Source organism: Nyctereutes procyonoides, unplaced genomic scaffold, assembly GCF_905146905.1.
Source record: "Nyctereutes procyonoides isolate TBG_1078 unplaced genomic scaffold, NYPRO_anot_genome, whole genome shotgun sequence".
Lineage (NCBI taxonomy): Eukaryota > Metazoa > Chordata > Mammalia > Carnivora > Canidae > Nyctereutes > Nyctereutes procyonoides.
In genome coordinates this window covers 45,133,690-45,154,863 of record NW_026575135.1, presented here as the reverse complement: position 1 = coordinate 45,154,863, position 21,174 = coordinate 45,133,690, and the positions used below count along the sequence as shown (strand labels likewise).

The window sequence follows — 21,174 nt, the reverse complement described above, 5'->3', positions numbered from 1 at the left end:
TCTGACCTTGGTAGCTGAATGACCTTGAGTGACCTTCTGGAATGTTCTAGGCTTAGTTGATTCATATGTGAAGTGGAGATCATAGTAGTGTTTATCTCACAAGATTTTGTGAAATATCAACGCATCTAATTCGTGTTAGATGTTGCATTATGAAGAGTTCTATCCAAGAAACATTTGGATGGGGTGTTGTTTTTAGAGGACCTGCTATATAGGGGTTACCCTGAGTACAAATCAATAATGGAACCATTTACATCTTTTGGATGGGATTTTCATGTAAAGAATGACAGTGACATTTGTCTTCACAGTCATAACAGTTTTCATCTGAATTCCTTTCAGATAATATTTCAGTATTTCCATCCAATTCACATGTTATAAAGAGGTTTAATTGCTTTTTGGGTTTGCTAAACCAGTTGTGTACCATACCCTTTATTTCCCATCTTTAAAGTAATGGCTGGAACTTTTTATATTTTCTTGAGCCTGAGCTTTCCCTTATAAAACCCCTGCACAGCCTTCAACTCTTCCCTCATCTACCTACTTGAGCTAAAAGAAACCGCCATGGTACCGAGCTTAGAAGACCATTTTAAAAACTCAACTGTCATACAACAAACGGGGAGTGGACTTTGGCTTCCTTCTAAATATTCTTTTGAGGCTACTATGACCACAGTAAAAGAGACCTCTCATCAGTGGTTTCAAACTCTGCTCTGAAGGTCTTACTCTTCAGTGAGAGTATGCGCTGCCTTCAGTGATTTTTCAGACTCCTTCATTAAATTCTCAAGGTTAAAGATTGATTTTCATCAGATGGCTACAATATTTGCATAATCACTTGGGAATATGGCACACTGCTTACCCATTATGTTTTAGTTTTGCAAATCAATAACATTTAACTAATGTGCCATGCACCATAATATTGGACCCATATGATGAATAAAATTCCTTTCTTAGACCTTAACAAGCAATGACTCTGCTATTAAAATCTATTCATTTTGGAGAAGGCTAAAGTAGCAAATGCCCTCTACACATTTATGTGTTTTTTAAGCTGTGTATTAACCCACATCATTTTTCTGGCTGCCCTAACTTAATTTATGCTAATTTGAATAATTTATATAAGAGCCTCTTTCATAGAATTTTAGATCTTACCCTGCAGATTACTTGAAATAAAAAGTTAAAAATACTGACAAGTCCATATTGGTGGAATTCTCCCCCAAAGTCTGGGTGTTCTTGTTCAATGTGAGTTTTCGAAAGAGCGTCAAGCTAATATTTATTTTCTCTAACCAAATTGTCAACTTTTTCAGTAGGTTTTTGTTTTGGGGTTTTTTTGGTTTGTTTTTGTTTTGTGTTTTTTTTTTCAATCGTTCAATCGTGTGGTAACAAGAGAATTTCTTTCTTGAAAGACTTAGTGTTAAAGAATGGCTTCATCAGAGTTGTTGATTCCCATTCCTGATTTGTGTCTGTTAGAAAGTCAAAGTTTAAGGAAAGAGCAAATTCTGAAAATAATAAAATATGCAACATAGGGACTACTTGAGGAAAGATCTGAAGGGAGGGAAGGTAGATATTCTTACCCTGGACCGTTCTTCTAGTTTTGTCATCATGACAACTGTTGCACTCCGTTGTTCCCATATCATTCTCCAAAAGTCCCCAAATGTTTCGGGGAGTGATCCCTGTGTTGCAATATAGGCATTTTGTTTCCTATAGCCATCTATGTAGTTGGCATTCACATAGTCACTTCCTGGGATGCCTGTAAAACATAAAGTGTTATTCCACTAGGTGAATCTATCACGAGAGGAAACAGCCTGGGATCCGGCCTGCGGGTGTTGCTATATTATTTTCCACACTATGCTAGAGGAATCACAATATATTAAACTTTGGGTCTTAAGCAAGATAAAAACAGGTCTTATCAGGACTGTCACATTGAAGAAATATAGTGTTCCAGGTGCTGGATCTCTGTAATATGACAAGGTATATACCAAAGAAAGAAACATACAACTGTTTGTCCATAAGGTGCCATTTTTCTCACACACTGTCTATTTTCTCCACTGCATCAGTAAAATATAGCATGCAGAGGAGGATAAAAAATTACCTGGTCACATTTCTCACTCATGCTATTCCACATTGCCAGACAAAAGTGAAATAAAATAATGCCTGAGTCTGAAAATGCAATGTAGAGTGGAGCATGTGTAGCAGTGAAACATTCTTCACAAATTTAGCTAACAGGGAACTCATTTGTAAACTCATTTACAACAACTCTGTGAAGTAAGTCTTGTCAGGATCTTCCTTTAACAAAGGAAAAGACTGAGGTGCATAGAGATTAAAGTACTTGCTCAAAATGGTAGAGTCTGGTTTAATTACAGTCAGTCTGTCTGCTAAGTCTGTCTTAAACTCTGCCGAGATTGCTTCTTGTTCAAACTTCACAGTACTACACCACATGCACCTCTCCCTCGATTATGACAAGTTGCCTCTTAATTGGTTATCCCACTTCTGGTTTTGTCCTTTGCAGTCTGCTCTTCATCCAGCATGACAGCAATTTCTAAGAATATATTTCAGACACTGTAACTTCTTTCCTTCAAACCCAACAATGGGCTTCCCTTTTATTTCAAACAAAATCCAAACTCTCAACAATAGCTACAAAGCTCCACACTTTTCCAAACACATCTTGTTCTACTCATCTTCTTGCCTTCTAAACTCTAGAGTCTGGTCTTGCTTCCACTGGTAGAAAACATTGCTTTCCTACCTTAGTGCCATCCCACATCTTAGAACACCCACAGTGTCTCCTTCCCATTGTAAAACACTCAGCCTGTCTCTCAGAAAGCCTGCCCTCGTTACTCTTGGGCTTCAGAACTCCCTTCACAACTCTTTATATTACTTATTACACTTTGTAATCATATACTTGTTTGTTAACATGGTTATTGCCTGTTTGACTTCTAGATTACATCTTTGTTATTAGCTCTTGCTTGTCTCTAGGGACAAAAAAAAATTGCCCCAGTTCTGACACCTAATAAGTGGACAGACCTTAAATTTAATGCTGATATTCTGATTGAAAGTCTAATTCCGAGTGACACTTTTAAGAGATATATAGGTAAATCTGAGCTTCCTCCAAGGAGAGTGACCAGGGTGGTTAAGGAAATTAAACCTATTCTGTAAGAAAAAGGAATACATACTATAGTTTGGCAGGGGAAAATGTAGGGGTTGGGGATGAGAGCTGTGTGTGAGGATCTGAAGAGAGGGTTAGGTTTACTTGTTGAGATCTAAGTTTTTCAACTCTGAATCATGTAACTACAGAGAGAATTTCATCTCCAATATAATAAAGCATTTTCAAATTGTCAGAATCAAAAAGGGAATAGATTTCCTTGGGATGTAATGAGTTGCCTGTCCCTGGAAGGGAATAAGCACTTTACATGGATACCAGCATGATATGAGAGGTAGCACCAGAACCTGTACATGGCCCTTTTTGCCCTGGGAAAATATGAGTCCTGGAGCTATGAAAAAAAAAAAAAACATTTTTCTTTACAATGGAACATATGTTCCCAAGCTAAAATTGTTATATTTCACTGATTGCCATTTGCAATTACTTTGACTGCTTTTCTGATTCCAGTTGTAAAACTGATCCTCTCAAAAAAGTAATGAAAGTCAGATGGGAACTACTGGGCTCTGAGATGAACACATGGATATGGAATACCACCAGCATTAGTGAAAAGCCTTTTGAGTAAAGACTGAAATGCACGGTTGGTTGTAACATTATTCATCTATTACAGCTACTCAAGAAGCAGTTGGGGTTCTGGCAGTTCTTTGTTGATAAAGATCCTATTCCTCCAGACACCAAATTACTGTAGATTCAAGAGACAGTTTAAATAAAGTCCTCAGGTTACGGCCACTGGGAAGCACACACAATCTCATGTCCACAGGATTTGGTTCTGAGCCAACAATGAATCTATTTTATAATACAGGAAAAGCCCACTTTGAAATTTCAATAAAACAATTAACAACATTAAAGAATTGATGAAAAGGGATTCTGGCTAAAGGCCTCTCAGCTACCAATATACAGAAAGTTTTTTTCCAAGAAAGTTCAAAATAGAGAAATCTGAGTTAGACTCAGAAAATGCATCAGCTGGGCATCATGCCAGTTCCCCCTTATCAAGGATAAGAATTGTATCTGAAAAATATATCAGAGAGCAGAGGAGAGATGGACAGGAGATTCACATCTAAAGGAAGGCAATCAGCCCCACCCAACATTCTTATGTAAATTTTAATCATTTATTAGGTAATTAATTGTTTTTTTTTGACATGGTGCTTAAGTTAGAATAATAAATTATTATTATTTTTAGGCAGAGGGGTGGGAAGGGTGGGTTGCTACCTAATAATACTTCCACTTCCCAGAGATAAAAAGACTGAAAATCTGTCTGAAAAATACTAGGCACTCGGGATCTGTACTGGATCACAAAATGCTTTAGGAATTTGGGACCTGATATTTAAAAAAGAAAATTAAAAGAAAAAATTCAATACCTAGTAGAGTTAATTATTAGGCTAATATTTACATCTTGAAAATAATGCTGAGGCTCCTTTTCTATTTTGACACTCATCTATCAGGAAGTAGTACCTGGAATGAACACCTCCTTCCAGCAAATCCCTTTATATACTCTGACAAAAAGACATTTCCAGGTAAGTCTTCTCCCATACAACCTTTATAAGATGGGGATGTGAGAAATGATCATGTTCTACAGAAGGTCTGAGGTCTAATATATCTGTATTTCATACAACCCAAACAACAAGCTGTGTAGAAAGATGGATGAGAAAAGATTTTAGGAAGGGTGGTGGTTTGCCCTTTTAAAAACATTAACACCAGATTGGAAACTAAAGTTGAGCAGAAGTGTGTTTCAAATAGATGAGATCTCAGTTTTTAGTGTGACATATTTAGAAAGATTTTTCAACCAATTTTGTGAGAAAAACAACATGGTGGCTTTCCAAGTGTTTTGGTGCCATGAAATGCTTCCTCAGTAGCTCTCGATTGTGATATTTATGCTAGGAGGCTGGATCTACAAAATCCTTTCTCTTTTTTGGGGGTGACCTTCTCCAAGTAATGCACATATTTGTTTATTTAATTTTCAATTCCCTGCCTTATCCAGAAGATGATTTGCATCTGCTAATGCAACACTAATCAGAGTGCACTACTAATCCAAGAGAAGTGTGTGAGAATTAATTGAATCCCTCTGGGGCTATGATGGATGGAGATCTAACTTAACATGCAGTACTGAAAGAATAAAGAATTACTATAAATTAGCTGATTGCTTTTAATTTTTGGAGCCAAGGAGACCTTTGTCCAATACTTTGATAATAATGAATAATGGTGCTCGTTGCTTTTTTTCTTTTTTTAAATGGGGGTTGCTTAGTAAGCATAACAAAGATGTCTGCCTTTAGCTCATCATAGGCATAAACTTTAGGGCTGGCCCTGCTGTAGGAACTGTCTTGGAGTCTGTTGGTCTTTGACCAACTTTGTTCAAGAACAGCTTATTACCTTTATAAAAGTGAATTTCATGACTTCCTATGTACTACTTCATGTGTACTCCCCACTTAGCAATAGCCATCTAAACAGGTCCAACACCCATAATTATTATTCTAATCTTATAAGTGAAAAAACTGAGGCTAAATCTTGAGTTCATATTATACCTACATGACTCTTTCCTATGTTGTAGTATGTTTTATCAGGTAATGGACTATTCTTTCTTGTGGTACATACAAATATTGCTTACATATTTTATACTGCGTTTTGTGTTTGGGGCAAAGAAAGCTTGGAGCTACAAAATTCAAGCCTTCAAAACCAACAGAGATTGTGATGAGGTGAATAGCCGGTAGAGCAGTGCTTCTGTGGCCTTCATGCATAGCAAGATGCAGCAACAGCAATCAGAGTCAGGCCCTCATTTCACTTGCTGGGAATTGCTGGTTATAGCTTTCAGTGGAAAGCACACTTAGGCATAGATTTTGGGCCCCACAGTTCTTGTAATTATCTGCAAAGCTTTGGAAACGTACCATGAATTCAACATACAAAGACAATGCCATTTTTCTTCACCTAAGCATACGATTTATAGAATAGGGCTTCTTAACGGTAGAAAACAAACTGAGGGTTGCTGGAGGGGTGGGGAGTGGGGAGATGGTGTAACTGGGTGATGGACATTAAGGAGGGTGTGTGATGTAATGAGCAATGGGTGTTATATAAGACTGATGACTCACTGAACTCTACTTCTGAAATTAATATATATTAATTAATTGAATTTAAATAAAAAAATTGAACAGGGCTTTATGACATTGGTCCCACACATGTGTTTAAATATTAAAAGAAGAGGAATCCTTGGAAAGATAAAGCTACTCAAAGAATATTTGTGATGAATAAATAATTCATGCTGAAGAATGCTTTAAAACCTTGAAAGCATGTTGAACTGCCAAAGAATAACTATCTTAACTGTTTTATCATGACTGGGCTAAAATAATTTTTTTCCTATTAACTTGAGAAAACTAATTGGGTCATATGGGTCTATTAAAACAAAATAAAAGAGGGGCACCGAGGTGGCTCAGATGGTTTAGCATCTGCCTTCAGCTCAGGTCATGATCTCCAGATCCTGGGACTGAGCCCCACACTGGGCTCTCAGTTCAGCTGGGAGTCTGCTTCTCCCTCTCTCTCTGCCTCTCCCCTAGCTTGTGCTCTCTCTGTGTCTCTACCAAATGAATAAAAAACAAAACAAAACAAAATGAAAAAAAAAAAAAAACAAGGAACACCTGGGTCACTTAGTTGGCTAAGCATCCAACTCTTGAGATCTTAGGTCTGGTTGTGATGTCAGAGGTGTGAGATCAAGCCCTGTGTGTGGCTCTGTGCTGGGCATGGAGCCTGCCTAAGATTCTTTCTCTCCTTCTCCCTTTACTCCCCCCAGCCCCCTAAAAAAACCCAAACAAAAAAAAAAAAGCAAAAACACAAACAAATAGACAAACTTGCTCTGCATTCAATTTTTCAAGTCAGGAGATAATTTGATTTGAAAAGACCTCCCTTGTTGAGGGGTGTTCATAATCATAAAAGTTTTATAGTAAGGCCTCATGCCCTGATGTTAAGTGAAAGAGCAGGATCCCAAATAGTACAGCAGTTATTTTATCAATATGAAATTAAGTAATTATAATAGGTATGTGAGTATTTCTATATCACTCCATCCTGTAGGAAAAGTCACATGTGCCTTTTAAAGTCTTGAAACAATACTAAGCACTTGCTAACAATTTAGAGAAACTGCCCATGAAACCAGGACTTGTATCTAGGGCTGCTGGTAGTTTGCTCTTTGACATTTGGGCAGTTGTTCAACTTGTCCAGACCTCTGATTGCTTATCTGCTAAACAAGGCGTGTTGGACAAATTGATTCCCTCCAGTCCTTTTGAGTTCTAAAATAAGATGTCTCTGTGATATTCTTAACCTTCTTGGATTCAGAAATCTCTGTGAAGTTATTTTAAGATAGAGGCTTTGTGTCTCCCAGATTAGGCGGGAACATGCTCTGATGCTCTTTCAAGCTGATTCCTATTGCTTCTACCTCTTATGTGCTGGGATGAGATTTTTTTGGTGTGACTGATACTTCAAATCTTGATTAGACTCTGGTGGGGGAAAAAGCAAACAAAATCAAATCCAAGGGGGGAGGACGGGGGTACTGTGGGATAGACTAGCAGGTGGTCTATTCATGGAAAGAAGCTGTCCCTGGAACATGGAGGTGAGAATGAGAAAGAGGCGGCATTCCAGGAAAGACCGACTCCAGTGCCTGCTCCGGTGGATAAACAACTACTGTACCACAGAGCTGCAGATGGACCTTCCGCTGAGCAGCTGACTCCGTCCTGACTCACAGCACGGCACCAAAACCCAGCTACTCTGATTTCCTTTCACTACTACAAGTCCTTAGTGAAGTTTGTGTCCAAAAAAAAAAAAAAAAAAAAAAAAAATGCTTTTTGGTAAATCAGTTTATTCCCTATTGTGAGACAGAAGTCCTCAAAACCCAATGAAGCACAAAAGCCACTTTCTACTTTGTAAATCATGTCTCCTTCTCCAATTCAATACACACACAAACACACACACACACAACCATACCTAACAACAATGAACTGATGTTTAACACCCAGATTACAGGTTTTCCAACCCACAATGAAGAAAAAATCCTAACTTCATTGCTGACACTGGCAAAACTAAAGAGAAAATAGAAAAATGAAATCCAATAATAATTATTTAGTTATTTAAATTAAACAAATGTTAAATTATTTAATTCCAAGTGGCACAGGCCTCAGCCTGTCCCCCTCAGCCTCCTACAGCCACATCAGAACTAGCAAAATGAAGGATTCTTTTGGCAACAGAGCAGAAAAATCAAATGCCTCTTGCAAAGGTACAGGGTATTATCTGCCTTGGGTATCCCCAGAAGTACCACACGGAGGCAAACTGCCTTCCATGGTACTACAGGACATAGGACAATTATTTTATTTTGTTATTTTTTGGGGGGGGATTATTTTAGAAGCATGCCTTGTTATGTGAGCTCATCATGACAATGAGTTAAGGGGGGGATGAGTAATCTTTTCAAGAGTTTGTGAAGCCAGGCTCCATCCCCTCAAGGTTCTGTGTTCTCCTCCCCTTGGTTTTCTATTCCTCAGCACTGCTGAAGAGGCTGGATTATGAGAGTAGCCACAGAGAAGGATGTGAGTGATTGAATTGTCACTGAATATATTCCAAGTTTAGCTATACATGTTGGGAATTATCAGCACCTGTGATGGAGGAGACTCATTTATAGTTAGGGAGCACTCTGCTCTGAAATAAAGCAAAACTTGGGCCAGTACAGCATCACAGAATTTTGTGAAACTAATATTAAGAAGGGTGAAATTATTATAGGGCTTTATACAACAATGAGGTAGTCTGAATCAAAGGCAGAATATGGCGATAGGAGCTCTGCCTGTAGGAAACTCGTAGAACCCCAGTCTCCTCACAGATCCCAGAATATAAGCAGCATTTTCATAATGTCCTTACCCAACACCTCTGTGAGAATATAATGAGTCTATTAATGCATTTGAAACTTCTAAAATACCAGTGGAGATTATTCTTATGATCAATGTAATAAAACAGTAATGAAATAAAACTACTAATTCATAAACACTCTACTGATGAAAAGTTATTCCAAATCTGGAAGTCCCCTTTCCATTTTCTACTTAAAAAATAATGGAGAGACCCCTGAGTGGCTCAGCCAGTTGAGCAACTGTCTTCAGCTCAGGGCATTATCCCGGGGTCCTGGGATCGAGCCCTGCATGGGGCTCCCTATAGGGAGTCTGCTTCTCTCTCTGCCTATGTCTCTGCCTCTCTCTGTGTGTCTCTCATGAATAAATAAATAAAATCTTTTAAAAAATAATGGAGAGGACAAAAATTATTTTATGACTTCCCAATGATATACAACCTGGGACTATATTTTACCAACAGAACTACAGTACAGATGATGTAGGTTTTTCTATAGCCTCACAGCAATGAAGTGTAGATTCATTAGCATAATCTTCAGAGGTATACAATAAAAATGAATAAAAAATCCCAACAAGTAAAGACAATGGAGATAAAAATAAACTCATGGACTTTTTTGATTTACTTTTTGGCTGGCTTCCTGGAAACACAGTAAAGAAGAAAACTAGCACATCTAGCCATCGTCTAAAAAAAAATTTTTTTTTTCTCATTTCCAGATAAGAAGCACCACCAGATATAGGCTGAAGTAGGAGCTGGGGAGTAACGATCTCCACACCACTTGCTTGGCTACACGCAAGAGAAAGATGCCATTTTTTTTTTTTTTTTTAGAAAGATGTCATTTAAGTAGCTCTAATTAGTCTTTAGGCATGCTGCAAGCACCTTGTGAATTTGCTCCAAGTTTCTAAAGGCTAAGTTCTCTCTAGCTCTCTACTTAAGACAAATTAAGCCATAAAAATTTGACTGCGCCCTGCTCCTCAAAAAAAAAAAAAATGCTTTCAAAAATAAAGTAAAAAGACCACCCTGAAATGACAGAATTAAAATTTGTCATGCTTGTAAACAGCCAACTTGAAAAGTGAAGGACTGGAAATATTCAAAAAAAAAAAAAAAAAAAAACCTGCTAAATCAATGATTGATGTTCTGAGCAATGTGAGGAAAATAAACTCAACCAGCAGTTGAATGAGATTTAGACAAGTTTTTTGTTTCAGTTTTTTTTTTTTCATAGATGGGACATATAGTCTAACAAAATTCCTTTGCTAATTTTGAAATCGAATTTCAAGAGCAAAATAAAAGAAACACCAGGTACCCACAAATCAGTCATTGGTGTCTGGGGGTAAGGAGTAGGGAGGGAAAGGGTAAAGAGTTTCCTAAAGGAAACTAAAGAGTTTCCTAAAGGAAACTCTTTAGGGAGAGGGTAGGAGAGACTGAGAAAGTACAAGAACTAAGAGGGAGGAAATAGAATCATTTATTGAACTTATACGGGAAATAGGGCATGGCAGCTATTAAAGAGGTTTGTGGCTGGGGAAAATAATTTCAATTCTTTGATGTTAGAGCTTCATATGGAACATTTATATTTACAATAATATGATTCACATTTTATTAGAAAATGTTGGGTAAATTCTATTAACTTATTTTCCTGTGTTTTTGTTTGTTTTGTTTTTACTTATTGAAAAATATCAAGTGATTATAGAAAAAAAAAAAAAAACAGGGATCCCTGGGTGGCGCAGTGGTTTGGCGCCTGCCTTTGGCCCAGGGCGCGATCCTGGAGACCCGGGATCGAATCCCACGTCGGGCTCCTGGTGCATGGAGCCTGCTTCTCCCTCTGCCTGTGTCTCTGCCTCTCTCTCTCTCTCTCACTGTGTGCCTATCATAAATAAATAAAAATTAAAAAAAAAAGAAAAAAAAGAAAAAAAAACAGATAACTCATAGCATGGGAGTGATGTGAAATGGAGGAACATGTTACCATGTGCTGACAGCTGTGTAAAATGAATCAGGAGACACTGAACACTGCAGTAGAGAAGCTAAGGCACTACTTAAATGTGAAGCACTAGTGTGGCAGTCAAAGATAATTCAACAATAAAGGGCAATACCAGTAGTTTCTTTTCTTTACTTTAAAAAAAATATATGATTTATCTGAGGGGCAGTGCTTTCCTGTGAGTCACTTTCTCATTTTAAGGTGCTAAATTTCCCATCTCACAAATAATCAGGCTGTTGCAACATCATCTGTATTATTTGCAGTTGAATTTTTTAATTGTTCCTATTATGCAAACCAAAAGGACATATTAGTAGTAATAAAAGAATTCATAATAACAGCACTGGTAATTTTCATAGTTTCCAATATTTATTAGGCATTTTCTTTGTTCCAGACACTCCCCTAAAAACTTTATATGTATTAATTCATTAAATTGTCCTAATCATTCTAGGAGGCAGGTACTATTATTAATCCTATGACACTGATGAGGAAACTGAGGCACAAGCTCTTCAGAAGCAAGAATAGCTTAGGATGATTTAACAGAAGTTCTTGAGAAGAATGTGAGCTCTTGTAACAATGTATCCACTAAAGAAAAGGAGTGAATACATATATTTGTATTTTAAAACTTTAAATATATTCCCCCAAAACCAGAAAAAATAAAAACCTCCTATTTCAGTAAACTTCTCTTATCAGATTTATAAGCACTCGTGTTACAGAATACATATTACATGATGTGGATTATTTGTCATTTCTTTTTTTTAAGATGTATTTATTTATTTGAGAGAGAGGGTGCGTGCACAAGTGCGAGGGTCAGGGTAGAGGGAGAGAGAATCTTAAGCAGACACCTCACTGAGTGTGAAGCTGGACTCCCAAGCTGAGATCATGACCTGCACCAAAATCAAGATTCAGATGCTTAACCAGCTGAGCCAGCCAGGCACTCCTATTCTTTGTCATTTGAAACTCTTTCATGGATAAAACCATTTAGATCTGGCTTGGTAGAAGAGACACACACAGGCTAATAGTTCAATTTGGTGTAAATCCTCTAGCTTAAATGTGGGCTTTTTGTTTGTTTCTTTGTTTGTTTTAGGAGAATGAATCTCTTAATGTCTAAGATTTAATATTTATATAATAAATATTAATCAGTGTCTATTGATTTCTAGATTTAGAATCAATTTTCAGAATTTTAGGAAGAGCAGGAAGGGTCTTACGCATTCTCATTCTGCCCTCAATCAGAACAAAACACCGAAGTCAGGAGTTTCTAAATTGACGAATGAGCTTACAAAGGGCTTCTGTGCCCTTGAACTCTCTGAAATTAATGTATACATAAATTGGGTAAGTGTCATTTGTTTCCAAGTGATGTTTAAAATGCTTGCCAGATTTTAAAAAGGATCTAGCTTCCCCAAAGGGTTAACTGTACTAAGTGACATGCCCATGGTCACAGAATAGCTTAGCTTAGAATTTAGTTTCCAGTCTTCTGTCTTCTTATTCAATGTTCTTCCTAATAGAACTTTAAAAATAATATTAAACAGACCAAAAAAGCCAGCTGAAACCATTTATATGTCATTTATTCTTTGGAAATTTTCACTTTGACTAGAGTCTAAGAACACAATGGAAGACCTCTAGCTCTCAGATTTCCAACATGAGTGTTTAAAAATGTATATTTCAAAATTCCTAGACAGTCTTCCCAGGCAAAAATCCATCATTTTTGAATTAGGTATGACATATATATATGTATGGTCATTATGACTTCAAAAACTGCTACAGTTCTGAGTGGCCAATTCGAGAGAATAGCAGTCTTGAGTTTGACTGACTCATATAAGAATTTTGGCTCTGCCTCAAAGTACTAGCTACTAATTATAAACAAGTTACTTGATTGATTTTTAAAAGTCTAACAGTTTCTTCATCTGTAAAATTGATGATAACAACTAGCTTTTGAGGTTGTTCTGAACATTATAGATAAACTAGCCATGATTTCATACATGGTATAAAATCTATGACACAGTGCCCAACGCACCACAGGTATCCAAATAATTACATCTATTTTAACTTTTTATCTTTGTTGTTGACATAAAAAGTAGAGTTTTAAATTTTACCTTATATTTAGTCCTGGCCAACAATTTTTAAAAATTCCATTTGAATATGGCTTTTAGAGTGAAATATGAATTATGATCCTACTAATAGAAATAAATTACTGGTAGCAGTGAAGAATAATTATGTTTTAGGGGGAAAACACCTTTTTTTAAAAATCTAGGACTGAAATAATTATATTGAAGTTTTGCTAGTTATATTCCAATAAATAATCTGCCACTAATTAATATTCCTGGGTTTATAAGAAGTTGAAGATACATACAGAGATACCGAGGCAAGTAAACCACCTTCGGAATCAGTGAGAGATAGATGCATTTGACCTTACTTCTGCAACCACAGGGCTCTGATGCATTTGGGTCTCTGATGAGTTGCCATATCATGTCATTGCCTCAGATTAATTATGCCATAAAATAGGAAATGAAATACTAAAATGCAATGTTTGTATTATCTATGGTTTAATGCCCAATGATAAAATGGATTTTTAGGCAAAATGGTAAGTCTGGACATTTAGATTCAAGCCAGTAACTTAGTCAGACACATGGTCTATCCATAGGAAAGCAGTGTAAAGGAGGTGGGCCCATGTAACCATGAGTTGAGGAATCAGAAGAGCTCACTTCCAATTTGAGTTCTATTCTTATATATGATGTGAATATAATACACACCACACACACACACACAAATATATATACACAGTAAAACACTGTTGTGCGTATGGTAAATGATAAAATTCATAAGAAAGCTATGTAGAGCTAACTCGTAGAAGTCAGAAGTAAAATAAATTTCACTCACATGTTGAATTTAACAAAACAAATGGGTAAACAAAAATCAGAATCAGACCTATAAATACAGAGAACAAACCACTGGTTGCCAGAGGAAAGGGGGGATGAAAGGATGGATAAAATGGGTGAAGGAGAGTGGGAGATACAGGTTTCCAATTATAGGATAGATAAATCATGGGAATAAAAGGCACAACATAGGGAATATGGCCAATGGTACTTCAGTAGCTAGCCTTGTATGGGGAGAGATGGACACTACACTTGTGGTGAGCACAGCATAACCTAAAGAGAAGTTGAATCAGTTGCATAAAACTTATGTTGTATACTTAAAACTAATGTGACATTGTTTGTCAAATCTACTTAAATTGAAAATTTTTTTAAAAAAGGTTTCAGCTGAGGAATTGACACTCAGAGAAGGTGAGGTTACGTGACTAGTAAGTGACTAGTAAGCTGTGATCCAAACCCAGATTTCTTTGCTCTTCATCTTTTGGTTTATCCGTTTCTTTTTTGCTACTTTAGTAAAAGTAATGAGCATCTTTGGATTCTATAAGATTAAACAGATAATTACTTATTATTTTTTGTAGACGTAGTATTAGTTTCCATTTAGTCTTTGACAATATATAGTTTAAACTATGAAAATATATCCTATCACCTCTCTTCCTCAGGAGTTACTGATATCTCTTAAGGACAGCTTCCACATGGAGGGGATGCCAACAGTAACTGTACTAGTCAAAAATTTAATTGTGTTTCCATACTGCTTGCTCTATAATTCAACAATTATAAGTGTTTCTGTAGTTAGAAATCTCTTGAATTTATTCTACATTTTCCTCAGCATAAATAAAATGACTGTAATTTGGAAACATGTCATGAAGTATTACTAGTTTCATGAAATTCAATAAACACACTGGTGCTGACACACAGTTCCCCATTCCTTATTTTATTTCCCTGCCACTGCTCAGTGGAGGTAGTAGAAAGGTTTGGCTCCAGGAAACAGAGATAAAGATAATAGGAATCACTGTGGTAACTTCCAGCGTTCCTTTATTGTCTGTCAGACCACTCTGCAAAGTAAACATGAAGAGGAGCTGCACCACTGAGAGAACAGCAGCAAAAATGTCCAAAGTAAACCTTCAACCCAAATCTTTCAAGTTATCACCACAGGTGGAACCCCAAACAAGCATGTTCAATTTTATAAATTGTGCATGAGGTCTCTTATAAGCCATTTAAATACTCTTGAAAAATCTGGCTCTGTGTTATCAAAGCTCCCTTTATGTGAGAAGCCTTAGTTAGCAGTTGTGTGATTCCTGTTGCCAGCATTCCTTTTCCGTGCTTAAGATACAGGACTGTGGCTTACCCCCTTAAATATCTGCCGAGTAGGGCTTAGTCTAAGATAAAATACCATTCGAGGTTGTAATCTAGATTAAAGCTCTCTATATAGCCCATAAACTTCAATTAAATGCTTCTAACCTTTTGCATACGACTTAAAATTGAAAGACTTTTGGTTTCTAGGTCAGCTCTAGATTTAGGATATATTTGTGAGCACAGAGCTATAAAAAGGCAGGTTTTAGCCTGATTCAAGTGCTTTTGCTTTCGTACTGTAAAAAGAGCATAGAAATGGAATGGTCATAGCTTCCATCGATCATAATAAAGGTACAAGGAAGAATATTTTTTGTTCTTCGACATACTTTACTGTTCAAAGATGATGGAAAATAACAGGTTAAAGAAAATAATGATAAAGTGGGCAAAAGTACAAGGTGACAGTAGTACTGAATGACCTAAATTCCGAGTGGAAATAATGCTATACAATACAGCAAAGGCAGACGGACAAGTTCTCCAGCCAAGATTATGCCAAATAGGTTCTCAATTTATATTCATTTAATTTCTATAACTTACCTGTTTCACTAATGGCAAAAAGATCTCCTCCTCCACTTGTGACTTGGTTTAGTTTCTTACTAACTATGGAGTTGATTTAGGAGACTTGAGACAAGAAATTGCTTTTTGTTTAACTTTTTAAAGTGAGAAATACAGAGATAAATTATAAATGCTATATGCTAATCCTCTACATATACCAATTACAGTTTTCAAATAGGACTTGAAGCAATTGCCTGTTTGACACCCCCTGCTTGAAGAACTAGCATTGGTGAAATTTTTACAAACCTGATCATATTTTTTTTTCATATGGAGAAAAGTTAACTCTTGAACTCCTAGTATCTTCAATAGCTTCAAAAAGGGTTATAATATTTTCCAACTTTTGATGTTGATTGATTGTGAGAATTCTACAAAATATATCTATGCCACAGAAAACCATTTTGAAGAGAGGGGGTTACAGGTATGATAGGCTTGCTTAAATGCGGAAAGATAGTTCTTCCTAAAGAACTGGAAATAAATGTATTGGTTGCCTTTTGTGCTTGCTGGGAAAGCTTTTAAGCAGCATCTCACTTTCAAAAAAATTTTGGGCACTAAAGAAAGCATGTAGGACTTGGTTAGAGTTATGAGGTTAAATGGTAGTCATCACAGATTTGGGAAGCAGAAAAAAAGTGAAAGATATTGGGATGACTATAGATGACAATGTTTGAACTGCCAGGTTCTAAAAAGGACTGAGTATGAAGCTTGTATTATTTAATGCTTGACAAAACATCTGGAAGAGAGTAAGCAGTGAACTTTCATGTATGAAAAGGCCACAGAACTTTTCCAAAGGATGCCAATGAGGGTGAATGTGGTATGTGGTGGTTGGTGGTCTAGGTTAGCAATTATGACAGAAGGAAGGATTTAAGTGACATTATAAACTCTTTTTTTTTATGGACCGAAACGTACTACCATAGCCAAAAGAAACCTAACAAAATGCTGAGTGTTGAACATGAGCTCCTAATTGATTTTAATATGCCATGTGAAGGGATTTATTACAAGAAAGGGATGAATAGAAAATACTCTCCTCATGAATCCTTTTAAGAAGCTAGGTATATTAGAGGTGTAATCCTCATCTTTTGGAGCAACCATTCCCGCTGGAATGCACTCTTTACTACAATTGTGAGAGATAGATTACCAAGCAGTCCACAAATTAGCAGTACCAGAGATTTCCAATATGCTTAATTTTAATTAATCACCACACCACCAACTCCTAACCTTTAGTCTGTCTCTAGTGGCTATCCTGGTTTATTTACAAACAAGTCCCCCGCCCCCCTCCCCGCCCATTTAAAAAAAAAAAACAGTCAAGGAATATTTTCCAACAATCACCATTTACTTATAATGGTCAGCAGCCATCAGTAAAATGGACAACTTTGATCTACTTCCCCTCTATAATCATCAACTACATCATAAAGTCTTTCATCTAGAATTGAAGCAAGAAGGTAATGAAAGATGCCTTTGTGTTATATTGTGTTAGGGATATTGTGTGCCCATATATAGTACATTTGTATGGGAAAGAAAATGTGAGAACAAGTGGTACCTGAATCTTAATTAACTATTTCTATTGATAGCGAAAAACCTAGCTAAAACTATATTTTCATGCACACTCGTAAACTCATGAAAATAAAAGTATAAATAACATTAGAACAAGGGGTAGTGGAAAGGGAGGTGGGCAAGGGGTTGGGGTGACTGGGTGATGGGCACTGAGTGGGGCACTTGGCGGAATGAGCACTGGGTGTTATGCTATATGTTGGCAAATTGAACTCCAATTAAAAAAAAAAAGAATTTCCTTACCTTCTATTGCTGATAGGAGAACCCGAGAATGATCATATGCAATTACATTTGCATATCTATTCTTTGGTTTGTTTACTTCCAAGTTTGAATGTTCCCATGTGAACTGCTGGCCGGGGTCAATTGACTTTAAAAGAAAAACAGCACACACATACACAAAATCAATACTTAATAACACCAGATTATAGTCATTCATCACAAGAAACAAACATGACTTAAGAAGCAAAGTCTGAAGTCACACTGTGTCAATGATGATCCTAGCTATGAAGCTGGACACTGATATAACCAGCATAACATGAAATGATTAACCATAGTAAAAAACAGTGATAGTCATCAACATTGATTCAAATGAAAAAAAAAATCAATGTAGATGTTCTGTGAATATTGGAAAGGCAGGGTTTTTAAAATTGTTTTGCTTTTCCATTTCCTTCTCTGCAGCTGTACTTTACAAGTTATTGGGTTCAATATTCCGTCTAGTTCTGTGAACATTATTTTATCTTGATTATTCTCCCTACACTTTCCTGTCGAGACCGAATCTCACCCTTTAAATTTACTAGCTAGCTTCACTGGTCACAGGCTTCACTGTTTTTTCTTCACCTACAGGCTGACAACTTGATGGCAACTTAGAACTGTGCCCGTTTCTCCATAAAACACTGACCAGTATCACAAGGCATTTCATACAATTCAAACAGTTAAGAATAATAGTAAAGAAAGAAAGTTGGTTAAATCTAATAATCATCTTCAGATATCAATTTATAACCCAATGCAGATAGGATCTAATTGCTTTTCTGTTTATTACACTTTCTATTTATTATTATGTGTCATGTTCTTTATTTTAAACTAATTTTTTCTGACTTATAATGCCTTTTTTAATGCCTTCATTCAACCCATTACTCAATAACTATAATAAATATTGCATAGATATAAAATAATATATACATTTTTATAGTGAAAGCAGAACCATTATTTTGAGACTGAATTCAGGATTTGATTATAAAACCCTGAGGAAATTTTTAATTTCCTGTAATGTTATGAAAATCAAAACATCTTTTCTTCTATCATAGGACACTGACACTTTTTTAAGACATAATTTCATGGTATATGGAAATAAGAGTTCCGTAATTACATAAACATGATTTCAAATGATTAAAGTCAAGTTTTCAGAAATGATGAATTGAGCTTATATAAAGGTGAAATTCTTTAAAAAGTAAAGATACTATGTTACATTAATAGAATTTTTAGCAGTCAGTTTTTGATGCTGGGCATTTACTGTGCTTGGATGTACACATGTGGAACTGGAAAGTAAAACATATCCAACAAGTATCACAATGTTAAAGATGTATATATTTTGTGTTTAATAGAGATAGTAAAACTCACAAGTGTAAAGAGTCAACCTATTAACAGTCATGAACAGCCACCAAACATACTAAAATTCTCAGCAGTATAGATTGCAGTCTCTACTAAGGATTATAAAACCCCTTTTCTTAGCCTATGCTAATCTATATATAACCAGTCCATCATTGAACAATATTCAGCACAATAACTATCCATGCTTTAGACTCTAAAGAATAATGAAATTAGGGGTCTTTCTAGTTTGTTCTTCCAGAGAAGCTCAGCATCTCCCCTGTGGAATGTACTTCTCTCCAAGTATCAGGTGAGGAGAAGCATGCAGATGCCCAGGTGGAAGCCTTCAAGTCAACCTTGAACCTTCTCCACACAAAGCAGCTTTATTTGGTGAGCAAGCCCTATCTTAAACTTTTCTTAAATCAGTCCCAAATCTTCCAGCTCACTGTCACTCCCTAAATCCAATCCTTCAGTATTTGACGTCTTCTTGAATTCTCTCTTCAAACTCTCACTCCAGTGCACTTTCCATACCAAAGTAGTCTTTCTGAAGCTCAGCTCTGGACAGGTTAGGTTCTTGCTTAAGAACCTCTACTGGCTCTGAGTAACCTACAGCTTAAATTCTGAAGTTCTAAGTCACAGGCCTACCTAAACATCTTTAGCCATCTTTGTATCTACAAAGATAGCTCAATAAATTGTGGTTCAGCAGACTTCCTTAAATGAATTGAATTGATGAATAAATGTTGTTGAGAAGAGTTCATAAAGAGAATCATGGAATAATTCTTTCATGTAACATGGGAGTTAAAGAATAGACTATGGAAACTGCAATGTGCAGTGCACTTAGCTAACACTTTAACACTTGTTATCACATGGTTTAATAGTAAAGTATGTGATCCTGAAATTACAACTAGCAGTGAGTGATATTCCACTTTACACTGATGAGCATTGCTGAGGATATAATGGTCTTACACACTGTTCTCTAAAATATGCCAAGAAGCTCCTAGGCTCCCTGATGCATAGTGCTTTGGCAGAAGATATTACTCCCTCTGATGACCCTGTTCTTTAGACTAAGATCACTCACAAATATGTAAAGTGGCATGCATTTAATTAGACTAATGAAACTGCATCTCTCAACACAGACACTGTTAACCCATGTCCATTTCCACTCTTGCCACATATTCCCAGCCTTCTGAATGCTTGATTTGATACCTACATTGAAGAGTTTAAAAACCAGCCATGGAAACATGAGTTTTATGTCACATGCATTAATATGTTTAGGCTTAAAGGCTGACCGTTGAGAAGAAGACCTATAAGTAATAGGTAATTATAATAGCTGCTAGGTCATGCAGTATCCTGTTTAGTTCTCACAAATCTTATGAAGTACATATCCTTGTTATTTTCCAGACAAGGAAATTGAAGTAAAGAAAGATTAATTCAATAAATCTTACTGAGGGCCTTCTCTGTGGCAGACATTGAGCAATTTGATGGTTATTTGTTCACACACCTAGACTCATACATTTACCCTCAAACCCAGGTCTGTGTGATTTCAAAGGCCAGCTAATGATTAACAGCTAGTAATTACCAAGTCATGATGCTACTTATCCTGAAGGCCACTGAAAAATGAGAAAGCCCAATATGTGAAACACACTTAAACATAACTATCCTTTATCTTGCCAGTCCAAAAGGTACTTCTTCCCAACTGATCATCCTCTGTCATTCTAGGGCAATTACATAAGAAATCAAGTTTTAGAAATGAGGTTGGCTTCACATGGATGATAAAACAGATGGGATGTAACTTACATTTATAGTCATTTTATGCGGATCAAACAAATATTGATTAAATAATGCTAAACTGTCTTTGTGCAACACATACTCATCTATCTGTATCTATCTGTCTGACTGAACATTTAACAATACACAGCATAGATCATTATTTTGGAGCTTGTCAGAAAGCTGAGAGCAGTAAACTCAGTAAGAAATAATGACTACAAAAAGTAGGTGAGGTATAAGATGATTTTTTTTTCTATTGAGAAAAAATAAAACTGGTTGAGGAAAATCAAATTTCAATTATCCATCTTAATGAGGCAAAGGTACCATGGATGAATAAGACACTAATTCTCAAAACACACCTTTTTTTTTTTTTAAAGATTTATTTGTTTGAGAGAGAAAGAGCTCTAGCAGGAGGGGCTAGTAGAGGAGGGAGAGAGAGAAAGAGGGAGAGAGGACCCCAAGCAGATGCTGTGCTAAGTAAGCATGGAGCCCCTTGCAGGGTTCTATCTCACAACCCTGAGATCACAGCCAGAGCCAAA

General features: G+C 36.4%; 1 protein-coding gene across 16 annotated transcripts in view; it reads right to left on the bottom strand.

Moving 5' to 3' along the window:
- Window positions 1–21,174, bottom strand: part of PTPRD (protein tyrosine phosphatase receptor type D) — a 504,675-nt gene that overhangs the window by 61,909 nt on the left and 421,592 nt on the right. For all 16 annotated transcript variants that reach the window (XM_055302389.1, XM_055302395.1, XM_055302392.1 and 13 more), the window contains 2 exons: window positions 17,528–17,651; window positions 1,560–1,735 (listed from right to left, as the gene is read on the bottom strand). In XM_055302389.1, coding sequence (XP_055158364.1) covers window positions 1,560–1,735; window positions 17,528–17,651 — 300 coding nt within the window. The remainder of the gene's footprint in view (window positions 1–1,559; window positions 1,736–17,527; window positions 17,652–21,174) is intronic.